We start from the raw sequence: 18,218 nt of genomic DNA, 5'->3' as shown, positions 1-18,218 counted from the left end.
CCGTAAACAAAATCATCCCCCATCAACCTTGTCCTGTTCACAAGGATAGGAACTGATATACCTACAAAGAACAGGGGACCCTTAGGGACAGAGGGTCATTTTTTATCACCCTCCAGCCTGGGCCATGAGATGGGAAGAAGCAGGTATCTAGGAAGGTTCTTCTATGATCCCTCTTTTCCTATTAATGTCCTCGGTTCTAAAAGGGTATGTGGGCTTTCTAATTCCCATGTTTTTCATGTCCTGGCACCCCGATTGCTTCTTTCTTCCTTGGGTATTCTCATTTGTTGGATCAGGAAAGGTTAGTTTCAAGTCCTTGGGCTGCTGATGTTCTCTAACATATATAACTAGGGGGAGGCTTGGGAGGTGCTGAGTTTCCTGGTACTGAATTCTCATGAGTAACTGCTTTCTCAGTACTGAGTGAGGAAGCGAGGGTAGTGTCAGCTCAAAGGACAGTCTTATTGATGCCACCGGCTGTTGTCCATAAGCAGCAGTAGCCACAGTCTAAGGAATCTACCCTGCTCCTTCCCAATGTCAACAGGAATGTAACCCTGAAATACCCATTTCCCACTTTTTCCCCCACCACTCTCCATCATCACTTTTCTCAGGATGCATTAGCGAGGCAAGCATTGGAATATTATTAACTAGTGGGTACAGATTTGATCCTGACCTAGGAGACAGGTCAGTTGTGATAAAGGGCCTTCTTGGGAGAATTTCAGCCCATTTCAGCTTCCTTTTTCCTCATCTTTAAATGAGGTTGGTAAAAACTCCACCTCACAGTATGACCCTCCCCCATTAGAGCTTCTATATTTGGTTCTTATTTTTTCCTCTATATTCCCAAAAGTAACATCACACACAGAGACATTGAACTTGATGCTTATATATATTGACATCGAACTCCACAACAAATATTATTTGGTGAAAAATAACAGCATAGAACAGCACTTATATTTGATCACTTTTATCTATACATATGTCTATCTAGGTACACAGTTACAGGGAAATATCTAGAAGGGCATTCATCAAAGGCCTAGGAATGTTTATATGAGGTTGGAGAGTTTCAGGTAATTTGTATTTTCCTTCATTTTGTGAAAGCCACTTTTTAATGCAGAAAGAAGTCTACTCCCCCCCCCCCCACTGTTTTTCCCATCTGAAAACAGTTAAGGGTTCACTTGGCTCATTCTAGCACCTTACTTGAGGTCCAGAGAGGTCATTGTGTCTGCCAAGGCCCACTTTTGACCTCTCCTTCTCTATATGTGTCAGCTCCTGCAGAGTGATGATCAGATTCTCAAACACCTGGGCCTTGTGGCTCTCACTGTTGCAGGTTTCCTTTGGGTGACTTTCCTCACCACAATATGAACAAAAGATTGTGTATTTTCGCTTTCTGGCTCTATGTATATCCCCAGGACCATTATTCTTATACCCAGAACCCCCACTGGTGGAAGGAGATTGAGTTGAGGAGCTGTTGGAGGAATCAATGACCAGTATTTGATCTAGAGGTCTGGCACTGCCTCTAAGGGGAGGGGCATCCATAAGTGTAAGTAGAGGGTCCTGAGATTCTACTAGAATCACATCCTCATCTGAGTCGTCAAGGGTATCATCTACCTCTTTCACGTTGCAGTCAGCACTACTGATTGCTATTGGCTGGGGGCTCTGAAATGCTACAGGGCTTGCTGCCCTCTCCAAGATTAGCTCAGACCTTTTGGGCCACTTTGGTTTCATAAAAGTGTCACTCCAATCCTCTTCCTGCTTTATCATCTTGATTAACTCCAAGAAATTAGGAGGATGCTCCTGATCATTTGCATACATCCTGAGATGTTTCAGCCTAAAGCGCAGGTCCCTATTTAGCTTAGCTCCTAAAAGGAGCTGGTGCAGACGGATCTGGTTTGCATCTTTCTGAGCTATGATCCCTGCCTGAATAGCATTCTGGAGCTGTACTTCTAAACGGATCACATAAAGGGAGGTTTTCTCCCCTTGTGCTTGCAAAGTGTTAAAAAATTTCCCATGGGCAGTGACCTTGCTTTCAGACTCCCCAAACATCAATTTCATTGCCCCACTTAGATTGGGGTTGGTGGCCTGGAGCAAACGCATGACCTCCCTGGCAGGGCCCCTAAGGGTGTTCATCAAGCACTCGAGCTTTTCCTCCTCAGACATATTCCAAACAGGCAGGACCCCAATGACCTGGATCAGCCAGGTTTCAAAGGTTTCTTCCCCTTGGGCTGGCACCACTCTCCCAGAGAACAACTTCACATTTCTTTCTGCCATGTTGACCCTTAAAGGACGAAGACTCCTTCCCATGGACCTCAAAATTGAATGGGCCCAAGGCGGCAAGGGTGTGTTTTGCCGCCGGCTATTACCCACATGTGCAACGATGCTAGCCTTGATGGATGACGCTAGCCTTGATGGATGGATGACGGTCTTCTATCTGAATATAACAAGATGCTCAGGCTTTTTAGAAAAGCCTAATCTGTAGGAGGATTCCCCAAAGCAATGCTCCTGGGCTCTGGCTTCTTGTATCTCAATAGTGACTGTAAAGAAAAAGGAGTAAAAAAGGTCAATAAGGTAGTAGATTGCCGGGAAGTGGTCTGCAGTCACTCTACTTCCCTGAATACCTTGCAGTACATTTTATATTTGCTCACTGCCGTAAAAATATCCTGCAGGAAATTGGCAGTTAGAACTTTCTGGAGCTACTGGGTGTCCTTGTGCTAGCAGGAGTTACATCCATCCCTTCCAGCCAGTCCTCCAGGAGGGAGGGCAACTGTTGCTTTGAATTCTAGGGGAACTAGTGTGTGGAGTTGTTTGTTGGGCTCTCAAAATAGAGTACAATGGTCTAAATCTCACAGTTTTGTGATAATAAGTAAGAAATCAGGTAAAAATCACTGGATGTCAACTATACTCAAATATTTGAAAATTAAAGATCTCAACCATGCACCCTTCTCCGAGATTCCTCCCTCAATTCTTGGATTATAAAACGTAAACTCGGAAACAAGTGTATGCCTTAATTTCACTTCCAGCCTCTGCAACAGGTGCCCTCCATGAGAAAGCTCGCCTTCAGGGTAGGTCGACTTCTGTCCACTGGGGTTTGCAGATCCCAGTCCTCAGGGAGTCAAGACTGCTTCGTCTTGTTGGGCAGGACAGAGAAGGGAAGAGTCAGAAGCAGCCTTATCTCTCATTCTGCTGTCTCCCCACCCTCACTCCCGTCTCCGCTGTAGCCAGACGGAAAATTCCTTCTCCCACCTCTTGAATACAAGTCAGTGACCCCTTCCATTACATGTCCCCTGGGAAATCATTGGCTTATCCGCTCCGCAATAAGCCGCACAGAATTCAAGTTCGGATTTGGCTTTGATGGCCTACCACGGAGAAAGGGAATAAGAGTTGAACACGCACACCCACATATTCCTCCCCGGAAAGAGTTGGAAAATGCAAAAGGGGTTCAAAGCAGACAGCTTGTGATTATCTCCTCCTTGTCCCTATGACCCCTCAGAAACGCCCCTCCCCCTTTCAATTCAGGCAAATCCTACCCATTAGCTGTATCCAGCAAAAACCCCACCCCCTCCCTCAGCACCGCGGGGCCACGGGATTGCTCCATCCTCAACCAACCTCGCAGTTCCCGATTCCCCAAGTGGGGAGCCGCCAAGTACAGGTAAAGCTTCCACTTCCTCTCTCCGTGCTGGGCTATCGCGTCCCCCCCACCCCGCCCGCCTTTTTTTTGTTACCTGCGCTCCGCGGGTGAGCAGCGGATGCTCAGGCTTGGACAGCTGTGAATGCCGCCTTCCAGTCTCCGCGGGCCTGCAGGGGAAAAGGATGACGCCTCCTCCGCCGCCAAGCGACCGGGAGCTGCTGGATGGAACTGCTCCCCACAGCCGCCCAGCAAGGGGTAGCCAAGTCTAGCAGCGCGGTTCCCAAGGCAGCCGCGGCCGCCCCCGCCCACCGGCTGGGCCCTCCCAGCAGCCGCCGCTTCGGTTAGCCTCTGCCCATTGACACAATAGAGCTTGATGAGCGGGGCGGCGCGGCCAATCAGCGGGGCGCGGGGGAGGCCTCCCCTCTCAGCCTCCGGCCCCCGAGGCCATTGCTAGCAAAAGGGGGGAGCCAGCTGGCGGGGGCTGCGGCACACGGGCACGGGAGCCAGCGCGGTGTCAAGTGCAGCTCAGACGCACCGACCGGGCCGATTTACATTTTACCCGTGAGTTTGCTGCTTCCCCTTCTCATTCTTTCTCCCTCACCCCTTCCATCTCGACTCTCCTCCCTTCGCTCTTTGAGACCAGATGCCTTAAACACGGGGTGGGACAGAAATCAAGTGAACAATAAGAGCCCCTCACTTCTGTGTAGCGGGAAGGGGAGAAAGTATTTACTGAGTACTTTCTGCTTGCGAATGCGTTTGCACGGACGTCTCATTTATTCTTCTGAGCAGCCCTGTGGAGGAGATAGCGGTGTGCCGGTTTAACAGAGAGGGCACTTCAGCATTCAAGCAGTGTGGTTAGGAAGTGCAAAACTAAGAGCTCACACCCAAGTCGACATATCTGATTTCGAAGGCTCCCCCTTCTGAACACTTCTCTATACTCTCAGACTGAAAGTTAGTGGAGAAAAGCCAAAGTAGAGGTGGGAGGGCTCATTTGGAACTATATAGAATTAGTGAGCAAGGACTATTAGTCTCCATTGTACAGATGAAGAAACAGAGGTTAGGCATCTTGCCCAGCACGACACAGCAAATAAGTATCAGCATCCGGTTTTGTATCCAAGCCTGTTGTTCTAATGCTGTTTGCCCAGCTGAGCTGCCTAGAGAGTATTTTTACATTGGTGGTCTCAAACCCACCAGAAGTCTTGGTGTGATGGTAGTGTTGAGTGAGAGGGGTGGAGGAGGCAGCAGGGAGTAGGGAAAGCGGTGGGCAACTTTTGCAGTAACCGTTGTACAGGAGAGGAAACTAAAGCACTTTTCTTTCTCATTTTACACTATTTTTATACTACAATAAGCTGCCTATTTATTAAAAAAAAGTAAAACATTTCTACAGCTTATGAGCTCAAAGGAAACAAGACTCAGAGGTGAGATGCCTTGCCTGAGATGACAAGGTGAAGCCAAAATTTGGACCAAATCTCTCTGACACCAGAACCCATGCTATTAACCAAAGTATGGGTACAAGACTGGCTGCCTCAAAATCATTTTGGAGAGCTTTTTAGAAATGCAGATTCGTGAGCTCCACCTCTGGTGGATTCAGATTTACTGGGACTAGCAGTGGGGAGTGTGATTTATATTTTTAACCAGGGCTGTAGTTAATTCTGAGATGTAGAGAAGTTTATGAATCACTGCTGAATGCACATCATACTGAGGGTAATAAGTAAATGGCCTGCTGCCAATGTATCTGGCCACAGCACATCTGTCATGAAATGTAACTCCACTGAGCAGAGGTTCCCAACTAGGGTCATTTCTGAAATTGTTTACAAAGAATTTGGACTCTGTATTTTTCTGAGTCCTTAGTTTTGGAGATTTTCAAGTAAGTCTGTGGCCCAGAAATGGTTTAAGATTCATTCCCCTGCAATCTTTCTTCATAATATCTTCCTCTTTCAACTTGCACTTCAGGAAGAAGTGTGAGAAATGAAACAGTTTGACCTAACCCCTGATCCACAGATCTCTACCGCTGATACAGCTCTTTCATTTCCTGGCTTGAGGACAGGTTGCTAGGTTGCCCTTCTGTGAGCTCTTGAGGGGACCACTCCTTTGCTGGATTTGGCATCACTGGCCCTAGAGAAGAGCAACTCCATGGAAACGGCATGCAGGGCTGTCCTGCAGGGCTGCCAGCTTGAATGGGCTGTGACGCCAGTGGCTGGGAAACTTTCTCTATATTCTATGACTTCTGGTTTTTGGAGAGCAGGTCTTACTTTCCTGATGTAAGTTGTGGCCAGAAGGCCCCCTGTGGAACTTTTTCTGGACTTGTTCTGGATGCTTGGAAGTAGATAAATAATCTAATGCCCTTCGACTGTTGTTGGGTTCATCTTCAACCTGCCAAGATACTTTACCTGATGCTCCTCTCTGTTGTAATCGTCGTCGTCTTCTTCTAATTTTTTTTACAAACCCAATACCTAGGGTTCCTTGAAGTAAACATGTCAAATTTGGAGATGAGGACTTTTATCTGAGGACTGTGGCCTTTCTCTTGTGGATGGAACAGAGTGGGAGGTTGTGGGAGGTAGAGAGAAGTCTCCCCTCACAAAGTCAGGGGTGATGCTGGTGGTAGCTCTTGGGTTTCCTTCAGACTTTTACTTCTGCTCCCCGATATCATGACATCTGACCCTGGGTCTCAGCAGATTCCTGCTCTGTGTTTAAATTAGCTTCACTGACAACTTAGGTGATCTGCAGCTGGACCTGGTGGAGATGGGATCAAATAAACAAAGAATAGACCCTAGAAATCTAACCCAAAAAAAGTGAAAAGAAATGGATTGTGTAAAAGTGCCTGCATTGGACCCTTAATACAAAGCGAGGATCTCTTCGGGCTGGGAGGAGGATTTGCTGAGCTGGCTCCATTTGGATACAGAGCATCCCTTATCTCTGGCCTCATGTGTGGGAGCATGTTCCAACTCATGGCTCTAATGAGACCACATTTTCTAATTTCAACAAAGAAACTTAAAAGCCTGAAGGTTAGGGAATTAAAATTTTTCAGCTGAAACAGTAGTAATAGCTTCTCTTGGCTGCCTGCCTCCTCTGTGCCAGGAACTTTCCATCTGTTATCTCATTTAAGCTTCTCAGCAGCCCTGTTAGAACGTCATTGTTATCCCATTTTGCAGATAGGGAACCCGGGTCTCAGAGAAGTTAAGTAACTTATATAAGGCTCCACAACTTGGTAGTGGAGACACTGGGACTCCAGCCCCCTCAGGGCTGTCAAACTCCCAGGCCAATGAACAGCTTTGCTCTACTGTCTCCCAGACAAGCAATCTAAAATGAACTCTGAAGAAGACCCAATGCATTTGACTGATTTCAGCCTTTAGAAAAAGTATAGTTGTAATCTCATCTTTATTTCTGGGATCTTTCTCTTTTTTTGTTTCTCTTTTTTTTTAAATGAAACTACCAATATAACTTATGGAGCAATTTATATATGAGTACTATGCTAAGAATTTTATATACTTCATCTCATGCAAGCTTCATGACAATCATTTTACAGATAAAGATACTGAGGCTCAGAGAGGTGAGGAGACTTGGCCAAGGTCATAAAGCTAGCAAGTGGCACAGTGAAATGCACTGTCTGCAGGCTGTCTGACTCCAGAGCCTGTGTCTTCATGCTGTAACACATTGCAGTGGGGGAAACAAATATGGCCCTTATTCTAAATCCGCTCCTCTCTGCCAACCACAGCTCTGCACTCAGAGCTGTGCCCCACTCGTGCTTTTAGGTCTCTGTAACTTAGACCTCTTGCTCAGCCTAGAATGCCTGCCCTCACTCCTCCACCTGCTCATTGATTAAGCATTAAGTCAGATGCCCCTCCTCAGAGAAATTTCTTGGCTGTTCCCTGTCCCAGGTGGAATAAATTGTTCTTGTCTCTCTGCTCTGACCTTGATTGGTGTGCCCTTTATTTTGCCTGCCAGTATCATTTAGCTCATTGTTGACTTGTCTCTTCCACTAGATTCCCAAGCCCTTGAAGGCAGGTACCAACTCCTATTCACCTCTAGCTTCATAGTAATTTACCCACAGTGATTACCCACAGTGATTCAGTGTAAATCAATGCAAGTTTGTAAGCTGACCAAAGACTGGCTAAGGGAGGCCCTGAATGAACAAATAAATGTGGGGCTGGATCCTTGGGTGGTCACACAGGCTGTCCATCTGGACAAGACTAGCTAGGGCCTGCCTTTGGCCCAGGGCGCGATCCTGGAGAGCCGGGATCGAATCCCACGTCGGGCTCCCGGTGCATGGAGCCTGCTTCTCCTTCTGCCTATGTCTCTGCCTCTCTCTCTCTCTCTGTGTGACTATCATAAATAAATAAAAAAAAAAAATTAAAAAAAAAAAAAAAAAGACTAGCTAGGGCAGTTTGGAATCCCCTGGGCTCACTTTGCTAGGCTATCAACATAAGAAGCACAACATGAGGTATAAGAATGGCTTCTCCAGACTGACTCCAGGTGCATTCTGTGGTGTGTACTTTGGAATTCATGCCAAGGGGCCAGACTGTCCAGAATTGTTTTTTTTCCAGAATTGTTTTATAGCACATCTTTGCATTCACAGAAGAAAGGTCTTCCCTGCCTCCCATGTCAACACAGGATTTGTTCCTCCATACCTCTTCATATGGTTCTGGCTGACCTGAGAGTATCCTGCAGGAGCCATGTGCTCTGTGGAGACAGACAGTGCAGTCAGGAAGCATCCTTTTTTTTTTATTTTTTATTTATTTGTGATAGTCACAGAGAGAGAGAGAGAGAGAGAATGAGGCAGAGACACAGGCAGAGGGAGAAGCAGGCTCCATGCACCGGGAGCCCGACGTGGGATTTGATCCCGGGTCTCCAGGATCGCGCCCTGGGCCAAAGGCAGGCGCCAAACTGCTGCGCCACCCAGGGATCCCCCTTTTTTTTTTTTTTAAATACTTCTTATCGAGGCCGCTATGGCTTAACCACTTTGTGTCATTTAATTTTATTAGTCGTTGCGACAACCTTTTGAGGTAGGTCTGTTGTCACTATTTCATGACTAAAGAAACAGAGACTGAGTGAAGTGTCTTGCCTAAGGTCACACAACCAAGCAATAGAGGCAGAATTCAGTTTTGGATCTCTGCCTCCCAAAGCCTGGCATCACAACAGGAGAATACATGGGGAAAAAAGTGGATTCTCCTCCCTGATAAAATAAGGAAGAATTACATTTATAAAATGATGAATAGATATTTAAGCTTCATCTTTAATTCCTGAAAATGAATTGGCATAAAGTGGCAGAAGGACTTGGGGATGGAAAAGCACAATTCTGCTATCAAATATTGGCTGAAATTCCCCCATGTCAGCCCCCGTGACATGTACAATATAAGGATGCCTAGAGAGCATTTTCCCCCTTTGGCTCATTTTATAACTGAGATGGATGAGGCCCCAACAGGTCAGTGAATTCCTAAACATCATATAGGAAGTTGACAGCTGACTGACACTTAGAATGCTGGTCTGCCCAATCTTAGCCCAGTTTTTCTGCTAAGTCAGCCTGCCTTATGCAGTCAGTCAACACATGTTTATATGTTACTCAGGAAGATGTGGAGAAGTAGAACACTACTGTACTTTGAGATAGAAGGGGACAAACATTTCCTTCACTATCCATCCTTATTTAGATGCAGGTAAGACTTGGGGGAAGAAGTCCCTTGGTAGTAGATCTGGGGAATGTTGGGGGTGCAGTGGCTTTGGGAACCTGAGCAGAGCCACCTGTGGCCTGGGGGTGGGGGAGGGGTCTCTTGGCTCTGGAGAGATGGAGGCAGCTGCTATGGGCACAGAGGGATACAAGAGTGGGCTCATGAGCCTTTGCTTCTGGCCAGTTCTCAGCTAAAGGATCTGAGGCACAAGGGCCCTGCCAGTCTCCTGGCCATGAGGTTAAGGAGGTGAAGCTTGAGGCAAACATGGGGTGCTAGGCATAGGGGAGGGATGTTGGCAGAGCACAGAGACTGAGCCTCTACTCCCTCCACTGAGAGAGAGTGTGTGTGGCTTGTGGGGGAGCCTGTAAGGTTAGGTTATGGGGTTAGGGAGGGAGCAGGAGCAAGAAGCCAGGGAAGAACTGATAGGGACAATTGAAGCACTTCATGGCAGGTTTTGGATGTGGCAGCCCAGAGAAAGCTGCAGTGGGCTTCTTGCATTACCTGACTTCTGCTCCTCCCTCGAGGCCTGAGCCTGCACCCCTCTGTCGCTTTTGAGGGGCCATCAACTGCTAGCATATTAGAGCCCCAAACACCTTCTTCCCCTCAGGACCACACAGCCCAGGGTTCTGTGTGAAACCTCCAGAGTCTGCCATTCCTACCAGTCTAGATGTGAATCTCCTGGCCTCTCATCCTCTCCCTGTCTTCTCCTCTCCCCTCCCTCTACAGCTCTGTGCTTCCTCTCCTCCACACACTGTCTCCTGCTGTGGCAATTCTGTCCTCTTAGCCCTATCTCCTTCCTGACAAACTCCCTCAGGTTCTCAGATATACCCTGAGCCTTCACTTCTTCATGATCTCGAGTTTCCTTCCTAGTTACCTCTCCTCTACATTAGCTCCCAGCCCTTTCTGGGGTGGGATCAGTAGTTTGGTGTCCTTGTACTGTGTCTTTCCTCTAGTACAGTGATTCTGAACCAAGGATGCTTTTGCTTCCCAGGGGCCATAGGGCAATGTCTGGAGATAATTTTGGTTATAATAGTTGGGTTGGTCCCAACTGGTGCTACCGACATTTAGTAAGTAGAGGCCAGCAGGCTGCTAAACATTCTGTGACACATAGGACAGGAATCTATAATAAAGAACTGTCTGGGGACGCCTGAGTGGCTGAGCAGCTGCCTTCGGCTCAGGGCGTGATCCCAGGGTCCTGGGATCAAGTCCCACACTGGGCTCCCCGTAGGGAGCATGCTTCTCCCTCTGCCTATGACTCTACCTCTCTGTGTGTCTCTCATGAATGAATAAATAAAATCTTTTCTTTTAAAAAGAATTGTCTGGCCAAAAATATCACATGTGTCCAGGTTGAAAATCCCTGCTCTCTTGTGTAGCCACAGGTCTACAAGGATAGGCTTAGAAATTGCCAGGTATGGAGCCTTTTGGTGCTGACCTTCCAGGAACAGCTACTCTTTCTGTTCCTCATTTGGGTGGAAGTGGGGGTGCAGAGCATTGCCATGAAACAACCAAGACACTGTCAGGAATCTGCAGACAGAAGATGAGAGAGATTCCTCATTCCCCAAATTTACTACCAGCTCTTAGAGAAAGTATTGGAATACAACTTCTGAATGCCTTCCTGCCTCTATGAGATTGTGCCACTCTTTGGAAAGAGAGCAGCAACTTATTAATTCTAGCAGTTTATCAAATGCAAAACTTCAAGTGGTGAACATTGAGTGCAATAGCTTCTGAAGCTCTCTCTCCCCAATTTTATTTTCTTCAATCACAAAGCTTCTTTGAGGAGTGCCTGAGTGGCTCAGTGGTAGTGTGTCTGACTTCGGCTTGGGTCGTCCTGGGCTCAAGTTCTGCATCAGGCATCCCGCAGGAAGCCTGCTTCTCACTCTGCCTATGTCTCTGCCTCTTTCTTTGTCTCTCATGAATAAATAAATAAGATCTTAAAAAAAGTTTCTTTGAATATTAGAGTATTTGATTTGTTGGTAAAACATGGTAAAGGTGACTCTTTTCAGAAAAAGAAAACCAAAACTACCTTTGTTTTAATTTGAGGTGGATGACTTCTTAAGAGTGTGCCTATTTCTCAGAAACTGGCCCAAAGTGTTGCTGTTTTTCTTAGAGCTGAGTTTCTTGGGGTCTCTGTTTCTAACTAGGCAGTGAAAATGCCACCAACAGATTGAATTGGTCAGTCTAACGTCTCCTGCCCTCCCTCACTCCTACCATTTTCTTCCATCTGTACCCAGTTGTCTTCAGCATGGAGGAACAGAACCACTCTTCTGGAAAGGAGCTTCAGCACCGGACACGAACAGAGTCTCCAGGAAAGAAAACCTGGCATTCCCAGGCATATGCCCTTGGGGCCGTTTCCAACTTTATGTCTACGTTTCTGACCTTCCCTATCTATAAGGTTGTGTTCCGGCAACAGATCCATGCTGTGGCGGTGTCAGAGGCTGTGCGACAGCTTTGGCATGAAGGCCCTCAATACTTCTACCGGGGAATATACCCACCACTTCTCTCCAAGACATTGCAAGGGACTCTGTTGTTTGGGACTTATGATAGCCTCCTGTGTTCTCTCTCTCCTGTTGGGCCACACTCCCTGGGACACCGCTGGGCTGCAGGGCTTATGTCTGGTGTGGTGGAGGCTGTGGCCTTGAGCCCCTTTGAAAGGGTGCAAAATGTGCTCCAGGATGGTCGCAAGCAAGCTCGCTTCCCCAGCACGTTCAGCATTCTCAAGGAATTCAACTCTTATGGGCTTTGGGGGCGGCTGTCACTGGGCTACTATCGTGGTTTCTGGCCTGTCCTTCTCAGGAACAGCCTGGGGAGTGCTCTGTATTTTTCCTTCAAGGACCCCATCCAGGATGGCTTGGCAGAGCAAGGCCTGCCCCACTGGGTTCCTGCCTTAGTGTCTGGGAGTGTCAATGGAACAATCACGTGCCTAGTTCTGTATCCTCTGATTGTGCTGGTGGCCAACATGCAGTCTCATATTGGCTGGCAAAGCATGCCGAGCCTGTGGGCCTCTGCCCAGGATGTGTGGGACACTCGGGGCCGAAAGGTGTTCCTGATCTACCGTGGAGGCTCCCTAGTCATCCTAAGGTCCAGCGTGACATGGGGCCTCACCACTGCTATCCATGACTTCCTGCAGAGGAAGTCTCGTTCCAGGAAAGAGCTGAAAGACTGACGAGCTGCAGAAAGCGTGGCCATGGCAAGTTTGTTATCTTAAGCTTTCCCAGGTCAGTCTAAATAGCTTACATCTTTGGCTTGGTTCCCTGATACAACCGTTCTTTAGCATCTTTGAACTGCCAGTGCATGGGAGAAGTTACCAACTACCAGCCTTTTGGGCACAGACAAAGCCCAACAGAAAGAAAGCCACTCCAGTCTCTCCACAGATTCAATAGCCTCAGACCTAGGAGGCCCTTAAAAAACATGTAACCTAGATGAAATGTCATTCCTTAAAGGAATTCCTTGACAATAAGAGGAAACATTCAAAGATGACCTTAGTTAGGCACTGAGTTCTGGGATCCCTCCAGCTATCCTTTGGACCAAACTTAGTGGAGGACCAGGGACTCCAATATCAAAGAACTAAGCTTGACTCTTAGGATATGAATTCCATAGAACTTCTCAGATGGCTACATTTTCAAGATATTGTTTGCTACCCCTACCACCCTTACTCTCACTTCTCAGGGCTGTGGGTTCTAGTTCCATTCAGGCTGGCAGTTGTGGCTGCAAATCCTAAATTAGACTTGCCTCAACTGATCAGATGTCACAAGAACTTATGGGCCTGGATATGGGAGTGGGAAGAGATGTCACTGGATGAGTGGAAAGAACAGACTTTGAGGGAAGAGATTTAGTTGCATGAGAAAAATTTACTATCAATTGCTTGGTGTTATCTGCCAAGATATTTTTGATAGCAAGGCAATCACATTGCCTAGAAACCATTTGAGTTTGCCTAAGAAATCTGCACGTGAAATGTTCATATCTCTTCATAAATGATTGTGTATTTTATTGCTGGGGATAAATGCAGTTACTGTGACAAAAAGATCAGGAATCTTAGCCCGCCATTCAGGGCCATTCAAAATACGGTCCCGATATAACTTAGAGCATTTTATCACACCACTACCACTTACATAGATCCCATTCAACCAGCTAAACTGGACTATTCTCTTTCCAAACATGCCTTGAACTTTTGCATGGCCATGCTTCGGACCACACTATTTCTCCACCTACAGTGCCCCTTCCTCACATGCCAGTCTGCCAAAATCCTTGCAGTTCCTCAAAGCCTAGCTCAGATGCCACCTTCTCTATGGAGACTCTTCTGATTTCCCACAACTGAATGTGATGTTAGTATCTTGTGATGCCCCTTTCAAGAACACTTCATACATGGCACTGATTCCATTATGTCACTGATTTCATGTGGCCCTGTGTTCCTATTGGTGTTCTTCAATACCTCCTACTAGACTGTAAAACTCCTTGAAAGCAGGGATTCTTGTATGCATTTTAAAATCTCCCCTTGTGTCTAGGTGCTCAATAATGTTGGCTGAATTATTGAATTGATTATCAAGCTGTGATACGATCTCTATCCTCAGGGTGCTGTCCCTTGTACATGAAAATAATGTTATTGATCCGTTGTCAGCAAGACACATGCCTTTGGGGTGTGGTTTTGTTTTCTTTTATTAGTGGATTTAGTTTTGTGCTAATGATAATGATGCTGCTAATAATAATAATAATAAATGACTTTCAACTGGAAAATTTGATGAGTTTGTGTTATTGATGGCATGTTTGCTATTAGCAACATCACAGGAACTAAATTTTCACAAACAGAAGCACATTGCATAACTGTCCCATTCATTTCAACTCTGGAATTTTGAAGAGTTCTAAGATGATATATGTTGCAGTTTCCCCCCTTGTATATGATATGATAATGACCTCCACTTACACCTCCATACCAGACTGAATTTGTTTAAAATGACCTGATTATAGATCCTAGCAATGAGAATTCCTCACTTAATAACACAGAAATTAAAGACACAGCAGTAGGCAATATGAGATCAGAATGTGTTTGCCTGCAAGGTCAAAAGAGAATGGCTGGTCCAGAATAGCTGCAGATGAGTTCCCATGTCTGATCCTTGTGCAGACTTGGATGGGGTAGGATGATACTCTGTGGATTCAAGAACAGGGAATACAGGGTCTGCACAAGGAAAGGAAAAATAGAACAGTAGCTAGTTCTATTTAAGGCTAACACTCATAAGGAAGAAAATATTTACAAAAATTCATAACTTAGTTTATAGCTGTGATTTTTTTTTAATTTTTATTTATTTATGATAGTCACACACAGATAGAGAGAGAGAGGCAGAGACACAGGCAGAGGGAGAAGCAGGCTCCATGCACCGGGAGCCCGACGTGGGACTCGATCCCGGGTCTCCAGGATCGCGCCCTGGGCCAAAGGCAGGCGCCAAACCGCTGCGCCACCCAGGGATCCCTATAGCTGTGATTTTTAAGCTGAAAAGGGGATAAACTACCATACTCCCCCCACATTTTAATCCAAGACATGCATTCATTGATTTCCAACTATGCTGTGGATTTCCATTTATGTCGCTGTATCAGCCCATATCCCTTTCTTCATTTTAACTTATAATTTAGAAATAATTTCAAACTTCTAGAAAAGTTGCCAGCATAAGTCAAGTATAAAGAGCACATATACTCTTTACCCAAATTCACCTGTTAACATTTTAGCCTATTTGCTTTATTGAGCACTCATTCTGTAGCTACACACACACAATATTTTTCTAGGAACTACCAAGGAATTACAATTTTAATATTTCTAGATTCAATATTTGTAGATTCAAATTACTTTTCAAAGATTATGTTTTATCTCTATGACAATGGCACAGTTACTATATAGATGGTCCCCAAATTAACTGTGGCTCGTTTTAGGATTATTTGACTTTAACGATGGTGTGAAAGCAATAGGTATTCAGTAGAAACTGCACTTTGATTTTTGAATGTTGATCTTTTCCGGGGCTAGAGATAATGTGGTAGATACTCTCACTAGGGGGGCAGCAGCAAAGAGCAGAGGCTCCCAGTCAGTCACATGATCACGAGGGTAAACAATCAATACACTGACAACCATTCTGTACTCACACAACCATTACGTTTTTCACTTTCAGTACAGTATTCAACAAATTACATGAGATATTCAACATTCTATTATGAAATAGGCTTTGTGTTAGATGATTTTGCCTAGCCATAAGCTAATGTAAGTGTGAGTGTTTAAGGTAGGCTAAATTAAGCTATAATGTTTGGTTAAACTACCAAATATAATATAATATAGGTATATTAAATGCATTTTTGACATAAGGTATTTTTAGCTTATGATGGGTTGATCAGGATATAACCCCATGTTAAATTGAGGAAGATCTATTGAATATTAGAAAATGAAAATTCATGACCTATTTTAAATCTACATTGGTGGTAATTGTTTAAACTTACTATATTTGCCCTTATAGAAATTTTATTTTTTAAAGATTTATTTTTTCACAAGAGACACACACAGAGAGAGGCAGAGACAGCCAGAGGAAGAAGAAGCAGGCTCCATGCAGGGAGTCTGATGTGGGACTCAATCCCAGGACTCCAGGATCATGTCCTGAGCCAAAGGCAAACGCCAACCACTGAGCCACTCCAGCATCCCACCCTTATAGAAACTTTAGGTTTACATTATGTATGTTAATACCTGAAGGTATGCAATTATGATATTAACATGAATTTACAACTAAAGAATGTTATAATTCAAATAGCTGATTTTTACAAATCACTTCATGTAAGAACCTCACCAAAATTACATAGACTTATCAAGTTTTTCCATTTAAGTCTTGAGTAAAGTTTGAGTGTAATAATTTTCTAGTAATTTTAAATATCAATATTTATTTTTGTGATGTTAATGTGGTTATATTCTCTATCATTTAAATATAACTTTTGGATTTGAGATCAATAAAATAAGGAGTTAATAAGTACCTACATCTGTTTAAGCTTACAAAACGTAGAATTTAATGCTAAAGTTAGTATAAAAAGTTGAAAGAAAAAAAAAGTTGAAAGAAAAGAGTAAATACCTCCATATGAGCTCTGGGTATTTTTGTCTTAAATATAAACTACATCAGTCTAAAGCTTAAGGTGAAATAATTAATGTATTACTATTATTACTATTATTATTATGTGATATATTAAGACTTAATTTTGCTCTTAAAATTTATTTTTAAACATTAAATAGTATTGTAATCTACATTTTTGAAACAACTGCATATAGTATATTCAAGCTAATAAAATAATGTTCCATATGAGAGAAAAAGCAGCATAATAAATCAGGAAAAAGGTGAAAGAAAAGTTTTCATAAATGAATAAATTAAAAATATTCTATTTCCCTATATTCTCCAACTTCTCTGTTTCTTTCATACCATCTTTCTTTTCCTCAAATCTTCAACACTTCCTCACCCATTCTCAATCCCTGTTGGTGACCTTGCTTTTCATTTCATTAAGAAAAGAGAAGCATTCAGAAGAGACTTTCCAGTTAAAAGAACATTTATAACCACCCATGTAATGATCACCTAAGACAAGAAATAGAACATCTTGATAACACCCTCATTTTTCCTGCCTCCAGGCCCCCCAATGATGACATTCCTCTCCCCAACCTAGAGGTAATCCTTGACTATTGTTATATCATTTCTTTGCTTTTCTTTATAGTTTTATCTTCTATATCAGGTTTTCTAAATGCAGCTTTGTTTCACAGATATTTGAACTTAATATAACATATATTTGGAATTATGACTATTTTCTTTCACTCCGTATTATCTATGATATTCATCCATGTTGTTATCGGTAGTTTTGTAAAGTTATTTCTTCTTTAAAAATTGTGATACATTTACTTTAAAAAATCTTTGTTTCTTAGAGCAGTTTTAGATTTTCAACAAATTTGAGAGGAAGGCACAGAGAGTTCTAATATACTCCCTGCTCCCAAACATATATAGCCTCTGCTATTATCAACATCTCACAGAAGAGTGGTATATTTGTTACAATTGATGAACCTACATTGATATATCATTATCACCCAAAGTCCATAGTTTACCTTAGGATTTATACTTGTTGTATTTTCTATGGGTTTGGACAAATGTATAATGACATATACTGACCATTATAGTATCATACAGAGTAGTTTCACTGTCCCTAAAATCTTCTGTGATTCACCTACTCACCCTCCACATCCACCAACTTCTGGCAACCACTGATCTTTTTACTATCTCTATAGCTTTGCCTTTTCCAGAATGTCACATAGTTGAAATCATACAATATGTAGCTTTTTAAGATTGACTTCCTTTAAAAAATATTATATTTAATATGTAAATATTAAAAAACACATTACTGCACAATGGGCCAAATAAAAAATCAAATGGCAAATCAAAATGTATCTCAAAACAAAAGAAAAAGAAAATATAATATTCCAAAACCTATGGGATGCAGCAAAAGCAGAAGTTAGAGTGAAATTTGTGCTATAAATGCATGCATTAAGAGAAAAGTTTCAAATAAACAACTTAAATAACACAAGTAAATAGAAAAAGAAAAATCTTAGCAGAAATTTAGTAGAGGAAGGAAATCACAAAGAAAAATCAAAAATAAAATAGAGACCAGAATAAACAATAACATAATATTGAATGTAATGACCAGTTTTTCCAAGAAAACAAACAAAACAAACTTGGCAATAGTTTAGTTACATTTAGTAAGAAAAAAAAAGAAGACTCAAAACCCGAAATGAGAAATGGAAAGCAATGCAACAGATAACCACAAAAATACAGTGTGATAATAGGTTACTATGAACAATTATATACTAATAATCCAGATAACTTAGGAAAAAAACCAAATAATTCTTTAAAAAGCACAAGATACCAAGATTGAATCATGAATCTTCA

General features: G+C 43.5%; 2 protein-coding genes across 2 annotated transcripts; one reads left to right on the top strand and one right to left on the bottom strand.

The window, feature by feature from the left end:
- Positions 1-864: 864 nt before the first annotated feature.
- On the bottom strand, positions 865-2,418 carry ZCCHC18 (zinc finger CCHC-type containing 18; the record flags this gene model as incomplete). The annotated part of the gene is made up of 1 exon (XM_038588824.1): positions 865-2,418. A coding segment is annotated over one exon (1,239 nt), but the record flags the coding sequence as incomplete, so codon positions are not given.
- Positions 2,419-3,817: 1,399 nt separating this feature from the next.
- Positions 3,818-14,013, top strand: SLC25A53 (solute carrier family 25 member 53). The gene is made up of 2 exons (XM_038587974.1): positions 3,818-4,180; positions 11,514-14,013. The coding sequence occupies exon 2, from the start codon at positions 11,525-11,527 to the stop codon at positions 12,443-12,445; it is 921 nt and encodes a 306-aa protein (XP_038443902.1). The 5' UTR covers positions 3,818-4,180; positions 11,514-11,524; the 3' UTR covers positions 12,446-14,013.
- The last annotated feature ends 4,205 nt before the right edge of the window (positions 14,014-18,218 follow it).

This window comes from Canis lupus, chromosome X, assembly GCF_011100685.1.
Source record: "Canis lupus familiaris isolate Mischka breed German Shepherd chromosome X, alternate assembly UU_Cfam_GSD_1.0, whole genome shotgun sequence".
Lineage (NCBI taxonomy): Eukaryota > Metazoa > Chordata > Mammalia > Carnivora > Canidae > Canis > Canis lupus.
The sequence above is the reverse complement of the archived record's forward strand: the minus strand, read 5'-3'. Positions and strand labels throughout refer to the sequence as shown.